This window comes from Salvelinus fontinalis, chromosome 9, assembly GCF_029448725.1.
Source record: "Salvelinus fontinalis isolate EN_2023a chromosome 9, ASM2944872v1, whole genome shotgun sequence".
Lineage (NCBI taxonomy): Eukaryota > Metazoa > Chordata > Actinopteri > Salmoniformes > Salmonidae > Salvelinus > Salvelinus fontinalis.
The window spans coordinates 7,961,998-7,975,714 of record NC_074673.1 but is presented as its reverse complement, the minus strand read 5'-3'; the positions used below and the strand labels follow the sequence as shown (position 1 = coordinate 7,975,714).

At 45.6% G+C, this 13,717-nt stretch overlaps 1 protein-coding gene across 6 annotated transcripts in view; it reads left to right on the top strand.

Annotated features, from left to right (window-relative positions):
• LOC129861988 (coiled-coil domain-containing protein 136-like) overlaps positions 1–13,717 on the top strand; it is a 50,349-nt gene that overhangs the window by 16,735 nt on the left and 19,897 nt on the right. For 5 of the 6 annotated variants that reach the window (XR_008760694.1, XM_055933243.1, XM_055933242.1 and 2 more), the window contains 2 exons: positions 11,672–11,814; positions 12,995–13,148. Coding sequence is in view for 5 of the 6 variants with exons in the window: in XM_055933243.1 (XP_055789218.1) it covers positions 11,672–11,814; positions 12,995–13,148 (297 nt within the window). In the remaining variant the exon portion in view is untranslated. Of the gene's footprint in view, positions 1–9,816; positions 9,937–11,671; positions 11,815–12,994; positions 13,149–13,717 lie in introns of all 6 variants that reach the window. The other variant, XM_055933245.1, reaches the window with a different exon arrangement.

Genomic DNA, 13,717 nt, shown 5'->3' with positions numbered 1-13,717 from the left:
ATGTGTATGGGGGTGGTGGATGGTTGATGTGTATGGGGGTGGTGGATGGTTGATGTGTATGGGGGTGGTTGATGGTTGATGTGTATGGGGGTGGTGGATGGTTGATGTGTATGGGGGTGGTGGATGGTTGATGTGTATGGGGTGGTGGATGGTTGATGTGTATGGGGGTGGTGGATGGTTGATGTGTATGGGGGGGTGGATGGTTGATGTGTATGGGGGGGGTGGATGGTTGATGTGTATGGGGGGGTGGATGGTTGATGTGTATGGGGGTGGGGGTGGTGGATGGTTGATGTGTATGGGGGGGGTGGATGGTTGATGTGTATGGGGGGGGATGGATGGTTGATGTGTATGGGGGGGTGGATGTTTGATGTGTATGGGGGTGGTGGATGGTTGATGTGTATGGGGGTGGTGGATGGTTGATGTGTATGGGGGTGGTGGATGGTTGATGTGTATGGGGGTGGTGGATGGTTGATGTGTATGGGGGTGGTGGATGGTTGATGTGTATGGGGGTGGTGGATGGTTGATGTGTATGGGGGGGTGGTGGATGGTTGATGTGTATGGGGGGTGGTGGATTGTTGATGTGTATGGGGGTGGTGGATGGTTGATGTGTATGGGGGGGGTGGATGGTTGATGTGTATGGGGGGGTGGATGGTTGATGTGTATGGGGGTGGGGGTGGTGGATGGTTGATGTGTATGGGGGTGGTGGATGGTTGATGTGTATGGGGGTGGTGGATGGTTGATGTGTATGGGGGTGGTGGATGGTTGATGTGTATGGGGGTGGTGGATGGTTGATGTGTATGGGGGTGTAATCCCATGACTCTGGATCCGTTCTTGTTTTTTACCCTTTCCCAAACCTTAACAGTTGACCCTTAACCTTTAATCATTCGTAAGGATGCGGGGCAGGAGGAGCAACCCAGGGTATCAAAAACACTTTGAAATTTGACGTTTGGAAAAACGTGAATAAAAGGCAGAATCAGAAGTGAAATTGGTAAAACCGTGAGATGTTGCTGCGTATACACGCAAGCAACACACACACACGCACGCACGCACGCACACACACACACACACACACCCCTACACACACTTTTATTCATCCTCAAATAATGAGGCCCATTCTGCAATATTTCTATTCTCTGACCTACTTTCCCAGTTTCCCTGTAAAAGAGCAGACACGGATTCTCCATTTAAATCACACAGCGACTCATTAAATCTGTCCAACTCTCACTCTGCTTGGCTTTTGTTTCCCTCTATCTTTCTTTCCTCTGGGGTTTGAGTGACTTGAATAATAAATGCAGTGGCAATGACATTACCTCATAAGACTCTGTAACATTAGTTATCGTTCTCTCGGGTCTCTCTCTCTCTCTCTCTCTCTCTCTCTCTCTCTCTCTCTCTCTCTCTCTCTCTCTCTCTCTCTCTCTCTCTCTCTCTCTCTCTCTCTCGCTCTCTTTCAAATCAAATCAATTTGGTCACATACACGTGTTTAGCAGATGTTATTGCGAGTGTAGTGAAATGCTTGTGCTTCTAGCTCCGACAGTGCAGTAATATCTAACAAGTAATATCTAACAGTTTCACAACATATACTCCAAAATACACCTAAATATAAGTAATGAATGGATTAAGAATATATATACATATATCTCAGTGTGACATTTGTCACAGGCCGGCTCATAGCCTGTGACAAAAATGTGGGGACACGAACAACAGGTATAGGCCAATTAAAAATGTTCTTTATTATGAACCAAACTATTAACTTTAAACTAAGAAAAAGTAATGAGGTGTGGATGTATCATAATGTAAGGTGTATGTAAAGTGCAGGGATGAGTGAATCTGTGTGTGTGAATATGACTGAGTGAAAACTATAAAGGAACAAACCAAACAGGATCATACCTGGAGGAGCAGAGAGAGAGAGAGAGAGATTAGTGAAGCAGCAGTTTAAATACCCTGAGCCCAGGTGGCTCCAATCACTAACGACCCTCCTCTGCCTGCAGGAGGAACCACCCCCTGCACTGCAGAGGAGGGGTCGTGACACATTGGACTAACACACAGTGGCATAGTATAGAATACAGTGTATACAGTACATATGAGATGAGTGATGCAATATTTACACTCATTTAAAGTGACTAAGATAGCGTAGAATAGTATAGAATACAGTACATACAGTACACATGAGATGAGTGATGCAATATTTACACTCAATTAAAGTGACTAAGATACCGTAGAATAGTATAGAGTACAGTTTATACATATGAGATGAGTAATGCAAGATACGGAGACATTATTAAAGAGGCTCGTGTTCCATTTCCTTAAAGTGGCCAGTGATTCCTAATCTATGTTATTAGGATGTGCTAGTGATGGCTGGTTAGCAGTCTGATGGCCTTGAGATAGAAGTTGTTTTTCAGTCTCTCTATCCCAGCTTTGATGCACCTGTACTGACCTCGCCATCTGGATGATAGCGGGGTGAACAGTCAGTGGTTCGGGTGGTTGTTGTCCTTGATGATCTTTTTGGCCTTCCTGTGACATCGGGTGCTGTAGGTGCCTAGGAGGGCGGGAAGTTTACCCCCGGTAATGTGTTGGGCAGACCACACCACCCTCTGGAGAACTTTGCGGTTGTGGGTGGTGCAGTTGCCGTACCAGGCGGTGATACAGCCTGAAAGGATGCTCTCAATATTGTGCATCTGTAAAGGTTTGTGAGGGTTTTAGGTGTTAAGCCCAATTTATTCAGCCTCCTGAGGTTGAAGAGGCACTGTTGCGCCTTCTGATTCACACTGTCTGTGTGGGTGGACCATTTCAGCTTGTCAGTGATGTGTACGTCGAGGATCTTGAAACTTTCCACCTTCTCCACTGCGGTCCACCGATTGAGTTGGAAGTGTGCTTGGCCACACAGTCATGGGCGAACAGGGAGTACAGGAGGGGGCTGAGCACGCACCCTTGTGGAGCCCCGGTGTTGATGATCAGCGAAGAGGAGATGTTGTTTCCTACCTTCACCACCTGGGGGCGACCCGTTTCAACTGAGAAGCATCTCTCCCCGTTTCAACTGAGAAGCCTCTATGTTTGAAGTGATCTGCCTCTCCTATGATGTTGACCTAATGAACAATATGGGTCTGATGAAACTTGTTGCAGTTGACGCAGTTTGTTCACCAGGGGCAAAGACTCGAGCACACCTGGGCACCACTCAGGGGAGACGAGATGAGGATGGAACATTTTTATCCAGGAAAAAGCATATGAACAGCATTTGAATATTGCATAATTCCATCCACTCTAGACTAGGCTTAATGGTGGTGGAGGTGGCAGGGGGGAGTCGCCATGGAGATGACATTGGAGCATCACTTCACCTTTCTCCTCTGTGGTTTTGATGCAAAACGAGGAGAGAGAGAGAGGAGAGTGGAGAGAGAAAGGAAAGAGAGGGCTGTCACTCTCTCTCTCATTCTCTCTCCCTCAATCTCTCTCTCTCCCTCTCTCTCTCTATCTCTCGCTTTCTCTCTCTCTCTTTCTCTCTCTCTCTTTCTCTCTCTCTCACTCTCTCTTCTCCATCTCTCTCTCTCTCACTCTCTCCTCTCCATCTCTCTCTATACTGTGTGCTACTGCTGTGGCAGCCTGCTCCTGTAGTGTTAGGCTGGCAGAGAAGAAAAGAGAGAAAGCCAGAGAGAGAGAGAGATCAGAGAGAGACAGCAGAGAGAGAGAGACACAGAGAGAGAGAGGGAGAGAGAGAGAGAGAGGGAGAGATAGAGAGAAAGCTTCAAAGCAGTCACTGTGTGTGTGTGTGTGTGTGTGTGTGTGTGTGTGTGTGTGTGTGTGTGTGTGTGTGTGTGTGTGTGTGTGTGTGTGTGTGTGTGTGTGTGTGTGTGTGTGTGTGTGTGTGTGTGTGTGTGTGTGTGTGTGTGTGTGTGTGTGTGTGTGCGTGGAGAGAAAGAGGAGAGAGTAGGCTTCAGATCAGGGGCGGTGTGAATAATTAATATCATCCTACGCATAGATGCCACAAAGATGTATCCATGACATACTGCACATACACAGAAACACATTATAAACATATAGCTGTACACACACACACACACACACACACACACACACACACACACACACACACACACACACACACACACACACACACACACACACACACACACACACACACACACACACACACACACACACACACACACACTCTTCACATACACTGCTGCTACTCTGTTTATTATATATCCTGATTGCCTTGTCACTTTTACCCCTACCTACATGTACATTTTACCTCAACTTCCTCGTAACCCCTGCACATTGTCTCAGTACCGGTACTATTTCCTGTGTGCATGCAGACGTGTGTGTGTTTGTGTGTGTGTGTGTGTGTGTCCCCTAGTGTGACTAAATGCACCACACTGTGTTGCTAAAATGAATTTATCTAGCATGGCTATGAGTGGTCTCAGGTGTTGTTACTTAGACTGAGTGAACTACTGTAGTGTTTGGCTGATGCCTTAGGTGCTGTATGCTTTTAAGAGAGATGTGACGTAATTGGTTACATGTACGGATGACTGTCGAGGGGGAATGCTGTCTGTGTGTGTGTGTGTGTGTGTGTGTGTGTGTGTGTGTGTGTGTGTGTGTGTTCGTGTGTGTGTGTGTGTGTGTGTGTGTGTGTGTGTGTGTGTGTGTGTGTGTGTGTGTGTTTGCGCGCATCTTTATTTTTGTGTTAGGAAGACTGCTGGGGGGAACGGCCTGTTCGTGATTACTGATAGGATATAGTAGGAGTTGAATGTGGTATATTCCCAATGGGAACTAAATGAGAGATGGTGAACAGAAGACTAAATACGTAGTGTGGTTTACCGTACGATCAGTTTGAATGAAGTTAGCTGTGACGTTAATGTGATGTAAGAGATAATCCGGGATTCAAACCCATCACACTTTGTACGCAATGCAAGATTTAAATAAAGGTAAAGTTCCCGTGTTTGCGGAAACCCCATTCACGATAAACACTGCATATGTGGGCTCCATCTGAAATTACCTTTAATAAGAAGCGCATTGTCGAAATACAGTTGAAGTCGGAAGTTTACATACACTTATGTTGGAGTCATTAAAACTAGTTTTTCAACCACTCCACACAATTTCTTGTCAACAAACTATAGTTTTGGCAAGTCGGTTAGGACATCTACTTTGTGCACGACACAAGTCATTTTTCCAACAATTGTTTACAGGCAGATTATTTCACTTATAATTCACTGTATCACAATTCCAGTGGGTCCGACGTTTACATACACTAAGTTGACTGTGCCTTTAAACAGCTTGGAAAATTCCAGAAAATGATGTCATGGCTTTATAAGATTCTGACAGGCTAATTGACATAATTTGAGTCAATTGGAGGTGTACCTGTGGATGTATTTCAAAGCCTACCTTCAAACTCAGTGCCTCTGCTTGACATCATGGGAAAATCAAAAGAAATCAGCCAAGACCTCAGAAAAAAATTGTAGACCTCCACAAGTCTGGTTCATCCTTGGGAGCAATTTCCAAACGCCTGAAGGTACCACGTTCATCTGTACAAACAATAGTACGCAAGTATAAACATCATGGGACCACGCAGCCGTCATACCGCTCAGGAAGGAGTTCTGTCTCCTAGAGACGAACGTACTTTGGTGCGAAAAGTGCAAATCAATCCCAGAACAACAGCAAAGGACCTTGTGAAGATACTGGAGGAAACTGGTACAAAAGTATCTATATCTACAGTAAAACGAGTCCTATATCGACATAACCTGAAAGGCCGCTCAGCAAGGAAGAAGCCACTGCTCCAAAACCGCAATAAAAAAGCCAGACTATGGTTTGCAACTGCACATGGGGACAAAGATCGTGCTTTTTGGAGAAACATTTTTTTTCATTAAAAATTTCTTTTTTTATTTCACCTTTATTTAAACAGGTAGGCAAGTTGTGAACGCGTTCTCATTTACAACTGCGACCTTGCCAAGATAAAGCAAAGCAGTTCGACACATACAACAACACATGGAGTAAAACAGACATACAGTCAATAATACAGTAGAAGAATAAGTCTATATACAATGTGAGCAAGTGAGTTAAGATTAGGCGAGGTGAAGGCAAAAAAAAGGCCAGGGTGGCGAAGTAAATACAATATAGCAAGTAAAACACTGGAATGGTAGATTTGCAGTGGAAGAATGTGCAAAGTAGAGATAGAAATAATGGGGTGCAAAGGAGCAAAATAAATAAAGAAATAAAAACAGTAGGGAAAGAGGTAGTTGTTTGGGCTAAATTATAGATGGGCTATGTACAGGTGCAGTAATCTATGAGCTGCTCTGACAGCTGGTGCTTAAAGCTAGTGGGGGAGATAAGTGTTTCCAGTTTCAGAGATTTTTGTAGTTCGTTCCAGTCATGGCAGCAGAGAACTGGAAGGAGAGGCGGCCAAAGGAAGAGTTGGTTTTGGGGGTGACCAAAAAGATATACCTGCTGGAGCGCGTGCTACAGGTGGGTGCTGCTATGGTGACCAGCGAGCTGAGATAAGGGGGGACTTTACCTAGCAGGGTTTTGTAGATGACCTGGAGCCAGTGGGTTTGGCGACGAGTATGAAGCGAGAGCCAGCCAACGAGAGCGTACAGGTAGCAGTGGTGGGTAGTATATGGATTTAACTTTGGATTGGAGATGTTTGATGTGAGTCTAGAAGGAGAGTTTACAGTCTAACCAGACACCTTTGTATTTGTAGTTGTCCACATATTCTAAGTCAGAACCGTCCAGAGTAGTGATGGACGGGCGGGCAAGTGCAGGCAGAGATCGGTTGAATAGCATGCATTTAGTTTTACTTGTATTTAAGAGCTGTCACGATTGTCTACTTCGTCCTCCTCCTCAGACGAGGAGAGGCGAGAAGGATCAGAGGACCAATATGCAGCGTGGTAATTTGACATAATGATTTATTAACTGAAGTCAAAGACGAACACGAAAAACACTTGGAAAATTACAAAACAACAAACGAACGTAGACTGACCTAAAACATGTGAACTTACATATAACGAAGAACGCACGAACAGGTACACGACTACAAACAAACGATACAGTCCCGTGTGGTAAATTATACGGACACAGGAGACAACCACCCACAACAAACAATGTGAAACAACCTCCCTATATATGGTTCTCAATCAGAGGAAAACGTAAAACACCTGCCTCTGATTGAGAGCCATACAAGGTCAATTAAACCTGACACTTAACATAGAACAAACAGCACAGACTGCCCACCCAGCTCACGTCCTGACCCACTAAACACAACTATACAAAAGGAAAACAAGGTCAGGAACGTGACATTACCCCCCCCCCCCCCCAAAACTCAACCTCAAGGGGAGGGTTTGGGTGGGCATCTGTCCACGGTGGCGGCTCCGGCTCTGGACGCTGTCCCCACACCACCATAGTCACTCCCCGCTTCCGTATCCCCCTCCCAATGACCACCCTCCAACTAAACCCACCTAAATTAAGGGGCAGCATCGGGATAAGGGGCAGCACCGGGATAAGGGGCAGCTCCGGGCTGAGGGACGGCGGATCCTGGCTGAGGGACGGCGGATCCTGGCTGAGGGACAGCGGATCCTGGCTGAGGGACGGCGGATCCTGGCTGAGGGACGACGGGTCCTGGCTGAGGGACGGCGGATCCTGGCTGAGGGACGGCAGATCCTGGCTGAGGGACAGCAGGTCCTGGCTGAGGGACGGCAGGTCCTGGCTGAGGGACGGCAGGTCCTGGTTATGATATCGTTTAGGACCTTGAACGTGGCTGAGGTGCACCCATGACCAGCTCTGAAACAAGATTGCATAGCGGAGAACGTATGGTGGGATTCAAAATGGTCGGTAATCTGTTTGTTGACTTGGCTTTCGAAGACCTTAGAAAGGCAGGGTAGGATAGATATAGGTTTGTAGCAGTTTGGGTCAAGAGTGTCCCCCCCTTTGAAGAGGGGGATGACCGCAGCTGCTTTCCAATCTTTGGGAATCTCAGACGACACGAAAGAGAGGTTGAACAGGCTAGTTATAGGGGTGGCAACAATTTCAACAGATAATTTTAGAAAGAAAGGCTCCAGATTATCTAGCCCGGCTGATTTGTAGGGGTCCAGATTTTGCAGCTCTTTCAGAACATCAGCTGACTGGATTTGGGAGAAGGAGAAATGGGGAAGGCTTGGGCGAGTAGCTGTGGGGGGTGCAGTGCTGTTGACCGGGGTAGGGGTAGCCTGGGGACAAAGTTTGTACTTTTTAGAGAAATGTCCTCTGGTCTGATGAAACAAAAATAGAAACTGTTTGGCCATAATGACCATTGTTATGTTGGGAGGAAAAAGGGGGATGCTTGCAAGCCGAAGAACACCATCCCAACCGTGAAGCATGGGGGTGGCAGCATCATGTTGTGGGGGTGCTTTGCTGCAGGGGTGACTGGTGCACTTCACAAAATATCAGTCCTGACTGTATCATGAGGAAGGAAAATTAAGTGGATATATTGAAGCAACATCCCAAGGCATCAGTCAGGAAGTTAAAGCTTGGTCACAAATGGGTCTTCCAAATGGACAATGACCCCAAGCATACTTCCAAAGTTGTGTCAAAGTGGCTTAAGGACAACACAGTTGAGGTATTGGAGTGGCCATCACAAAGCCCTGACCTCAATCTTATGGAAAATTTGTGGGCAGAACTGAAAAAGCGTGTGCGAGCAAGGAGGCCTACAAACCTGACTCAGTTACACCAGCCCTGTCAGGAGGAATGGGCCAAAATAAAATAAATAAAAGCTGAAATAAATCATTCTCTCAACTATTATTCTGACATTTCACATTCTTAAAATAAAGTGGTGATCCTAAGACAGGGAATTTTTACTAGGATTAAATGTCAGGAATTGTGAAAAACTGAGTTTAAATGTATTTGTCTAAGGTGTATGTAAACTTCCGACGTTAACTGTACGTGATCGGATAGAATCCCTGGCCCTAGTTTCATATATAAATACTTAGCAAGTGTATTTTAGCTAGCTAGATACCAGTGGGACAGGATATGACTGATGCGCTCTCTCTCCTTCCTCTTTTACTCATTACAACAGCATCAAACTTTAATGAGACACTCTCACCCAACGCACATGCACCAAAACCCTTGCAGGCCTTAATAAGCTAACAAGCTAAAAAGCTGACTTTTTAGATGCATGAACAATATTACGAGTAGCATTTGTTTTGTTCAGCCTTCCGGTGAAGTCACATGAATATGGATGTAGTATAGCTCTATACTTACTGTGATGGTATAGGGAACATGTCATGAGGGGTACATGTTTCCCCTGAGCTGTGAGATTGGGCCCTCTGGGCTACTGTAGAACATGTAAACGTCACTACCAATTAACTAGATCTGTTAGTTAATGTTCTCCTCTCTCTCTCTCTGTCTCTCTGTCTCTCTGTCTCTCTGTCTCTCTGTCTCTCTGTCTCTCTGTCTCTCTCTCTCTCTCTCTCTCTCTCTCTCTCTCTCTCTCTCTCTCTCTCTCTCTCTCTCTGTCTCTCTCTCTCGCTCTCTCTCTGTCTCTCTGTCTCTCTCTCTTTCCCTCTCTCTCTCCCACTCTCTCTCTTTCTTTCTCTCTCTCTCTCTCAATATTGGAGTGATTTAATACTGTGTGTGTATGTGTGTGTGTGTGTGTGTGTGTGTGTGCGTGCGTGCGTGCGTGCGTGCGTGCGTGCGTGTGTGTGTTTGTGTGTGTGTGTGTGTGTGTGTGTGTGTGTGTGTGTGTGTGTGTGTGTGTGTGTGTGTGTGTGTGTGTGTGTGTGTGTGTGTGTGTGTGTGTGTGTGTGTGTGGGATAATGTCAATCTGTAGTAATGATAAATATTCCTATTTCCTGATAGGCTATCCTAGGCTGCCCGAAGGACAATCCCCATGCGTTGACATGGTAGCGTTCATTTCTAAGCGTTTGGGTTTGCCTCAAGTTGGTCTTAGTTCAGTAGCTCACTGAAACAATGTTGACGGTAAGAACAGCTGTTGTGAGTTGGTGGTGTTTTATCACATTTCAGTGTCTCTAGTCAGAACAGTAGTTTCAGAGGGGAGTTATTTCAGTGTGTGAACGGGGTGTTATTTCAGTGTGGTGTTTTGATACTGAGGCACATCGCTGAGCAGTGACTCACTGTCACTTCTTAGACACGCTGACCCTCCCTCCCTCCCTCCCTCCCTCCCTCCCTCCCTCCCTCCCTCCCTCCCTCCCTCCCTCCCTCCGCTGTCTTGACTGTAGCATATCACTAGCTCAATGCATGTTTTTCTTTTAGCAGGAAGAAAAGAAGGTCCACTACATAGAGAAAAGGGGGAATGTCACTGTTTTGCTATCTTGTATCACCTGAGCTTTTATTAAAAGATCAATGTTTGGGTCTCAGGAGCAGCAAAACAATCATGACCGTAGCTCACTCAACCCCACCTTCTGGAGAGAGGGAGAAATTCTCAGCTATGTTCGCTAGCTAGGCTACAATGTTTCCAACGCTGACATGGATGGGTGTCTTTGTGAATTAATTCCATGTGACTGAATTTATAAATCCCGCTGGTTCTTTGTATTCAGAAAGTTGTAAGCAGGTTTGAGAGTTTGACTTGTTGTCTTGTTTAATAAATGTCAGTGCACTACATTGGAGCTCAAAGAGCACTACATTGGAGCTCTAAGAGCACTACATTGGAGCTCAAAGAGCACTACATTGGAGCTTTAAGTGCACTACATTGGAGCTTTAAGTGCACTACATTGGAGCTCTAAGTCCACTACATTGGAGCTCTACGTGCACTACATTGGAGCTCTAAGTGCACTACATTGGAGCTCTAAGAGCACTACATTGGAGCTTTAAGTGCACTACATTGGAGCTCTAAGTGCACTACATTGGAGCTCTAAGAGCACTACATTGGAGCTCTAAGTGCACTACATTGGAGCTTTAAGTGCACTACATTGGAGCTCTAAGAGCACTACATTGGAGCTCTAAGTCCACTACATTGGAGCTCTACGTGCACTACATTGGAGCTCTAAGTGCACTACATTGGAGCTCTAAGAGCACTACATTGGAGCTTTAAGTGCACTACATTGGAGCTCTATCTTGTATAATGACATTTCTTCCTGACCAATGTTACATCCAGATTCTTAACAAAAAACACATTCCAATAACGTTCAGTAATAAACGTTTTATGGAATTTGCAAAGTTTGCTCACCAGGTATTAATCATAACTCCCACATTTGTAAAGATTAGTAAAATAGTTATTTACAAATGATGAAAAAACTTTAAAATTATGTATTACTGATTAAAAACTGTGTTATTTGTCCTCCTGCATTATACCATTTGTGTCAGTATGAACAAACTACATGCTCTGTGAAAACAGACGTTGAGCCATGGATTTCTGTTGCACTGTATAAGTAGTTTCACTAGATGGCGCTCTTGTATGCTGCACATGCCCAGAGACATCTCTGAAGCAGTTTTTATGAAAGTAAACATAAGATAATAGCCTTGGGGCTGGTTTCCAGGAGCAAGATTAGATAAAGCCTGTAGATACTCCCTGACTAAAAAACAATGGAGATTCTTCATACAAAGTGCTTTTTAGTCCAATCTGTGTCTGGGAAACTGGCTCTTAAAATAAAAAGCACTTGAGAATTTATAGCTGAGTGGTCTGAAGAGGTGTTGTGTTTCCATGGTAGACTATATGTTTTGAACCATCTATAATTCTGTATTCTTTCCTTCTCAGATGAGCCCTGTGAAGATCTGAAACCACATAGCAGCCCCAGTCTGAGACCCAATATGGACAACGAGATCACCGCCAAGGAGAGAGGACTGCTGGAGGAGAATAACGAAAAGGACATGATGGACAGATATCAGGAGGAGGAGGAGGTAGCAGAGGAGTAGAGGAGGAGGAGGAGGTAGAGGAGGAGTAGAGGAGGAGGAGGAGGTTGAGGCAGAGGAGGAGGAGGAGGAGGAGGAGGAGGAGGAGGAGGAGGAGGAGGAGGAGGAGGAGGAGGAGGAGGAGGAGGAGGAGGAGGAGAAGGAGAAGGAGAAGGAGAAGGAGGTAGAGGAGGAGGGGGAGGAGGTGAAGGAGGAGAAGAAGGAGGAGGAGGAGGTAGAGGAGGAGGGGGAGGAGGTGGAGGAGGAGGTAGAGATGGAGGAGGTGGAGAAGGAGGAGGAGGAGGTAGAGAAGGAGGAGGAGGAGGAGGGCGTAGATGCGGAGGAGGAGGTAGAGGAGGAGGAAGGTGAGGAGGTAGAGGAGGAGGAGAAGAAGGATGAGGTAGAGGAGGAGGTAGAGGAGGTAGAGGAGGAGGAGGAGGAGGAGGTAGAGGTGGAGGAGGAGGTAGAGGAGGAGGAGGTAGAGGAGGAGGAGGTAGAGAAGAAGGAGAATAAGGAGGAGGAGGTGGAGGTAGAGGAGGTGGAGGAGGACGTAGAGGTGGAAATGAAGGAGGAGGAGGTAGAGGAGCGATTTTATTTATTGATGCTGTCTTAGGATGGTATTCATTGATGTTATATTTTGGTGGTTTATAATCATCTGGCATGTTTATAACACTTTATGGCTCTTGACTTTGTGTCCAGTTTTTTGCCTTGTACTGTATATATTTTTACTCTTGTTTTAATCTATATCTTAATGTATATTTCATGTATTTCATGTATATCTTTTACCCTTGTTTTTAATCTGCTGCTTTTTTAAAAGGACATTTCTCCTCAGGGATTAACAAAGTACCTGTCTAACTATGGGCCTTTCTAGCTCAGACAAGGCTTACTTACTTCTTACCTATCTAATTAACCAATAAGGCCCGAGAGGGTACCACGGCTAAGAGCTGTATCCAGGCACTCCGCGTTGCGTCGTGCGAAACGAACAGCCCTTAGCCGTAATATATTGGCCGTATATCACATACACCAGAGGTGCCTTATTGCTATTATAAACTGGTTACCAACGTAATTAAAGCAGTAAATATAAATGTTTTGTCATACCCGTAGTATACGGTCTGATATACCATGGCTTTCAACCAATCAGCATTCAGGGCTCGAACCCCCGAGTTTATAACAATGTATATATCACTAGGAGGAGGAGAAGGGTAGGAGGGAGCAGCTGGAGCCTCTGTCTGAGGAGCAGGAGCTGGAGGAGTTGAGGAGTCAGGTGCTGCAGCTCCTCCTGGAGTTAGAAGGGGCCAGGGAGATATCCAACAACCACCAGGAGGCTTTCCACGAGCTGCAGGGTAAGCGAGAAGTCCACGTGAAACCGCTAGCTAGTTATCTGTGGTGCATTAGCAGTGCCATGCTACGTTCCCTTTATCTCCCCTGAGATCTCCAGTGACAGACTAGTCTCCAGGGCTGTCCTTGGTTCTTTGTAAATGTTTATCTCAGACAGGATCAGTTCCTCATAGTCCCTGAATAGAGAACTGCATCATCATTCTGGAAATGATGAGCTAGTCAAACTGACTAAGACTGACTGAGGACATAATGAACACACTAAGACCTTAGTACTGAGGACATAGTGAACACACTAAGACCTGAGTACTGAGGACATAGTGAACACACTAAGACCTTAGTACTGAGGACATAGTGAACACACTAAGACCTTAGTACTGAGGACATAGTGAACACACTAAGACCTTAGTACTGAGGACATAGTGAACACACTAAGACCTTAGTACAGAGGACATAGTGAACACACTAAGACCTTAGTACCGAGGACATAGTGAACACACTAAGACCTTAGTACTGATGACATAGTGAACACACTAAGACCTTAGTACTGAGGACATAGTGAACACACTAAGACCTG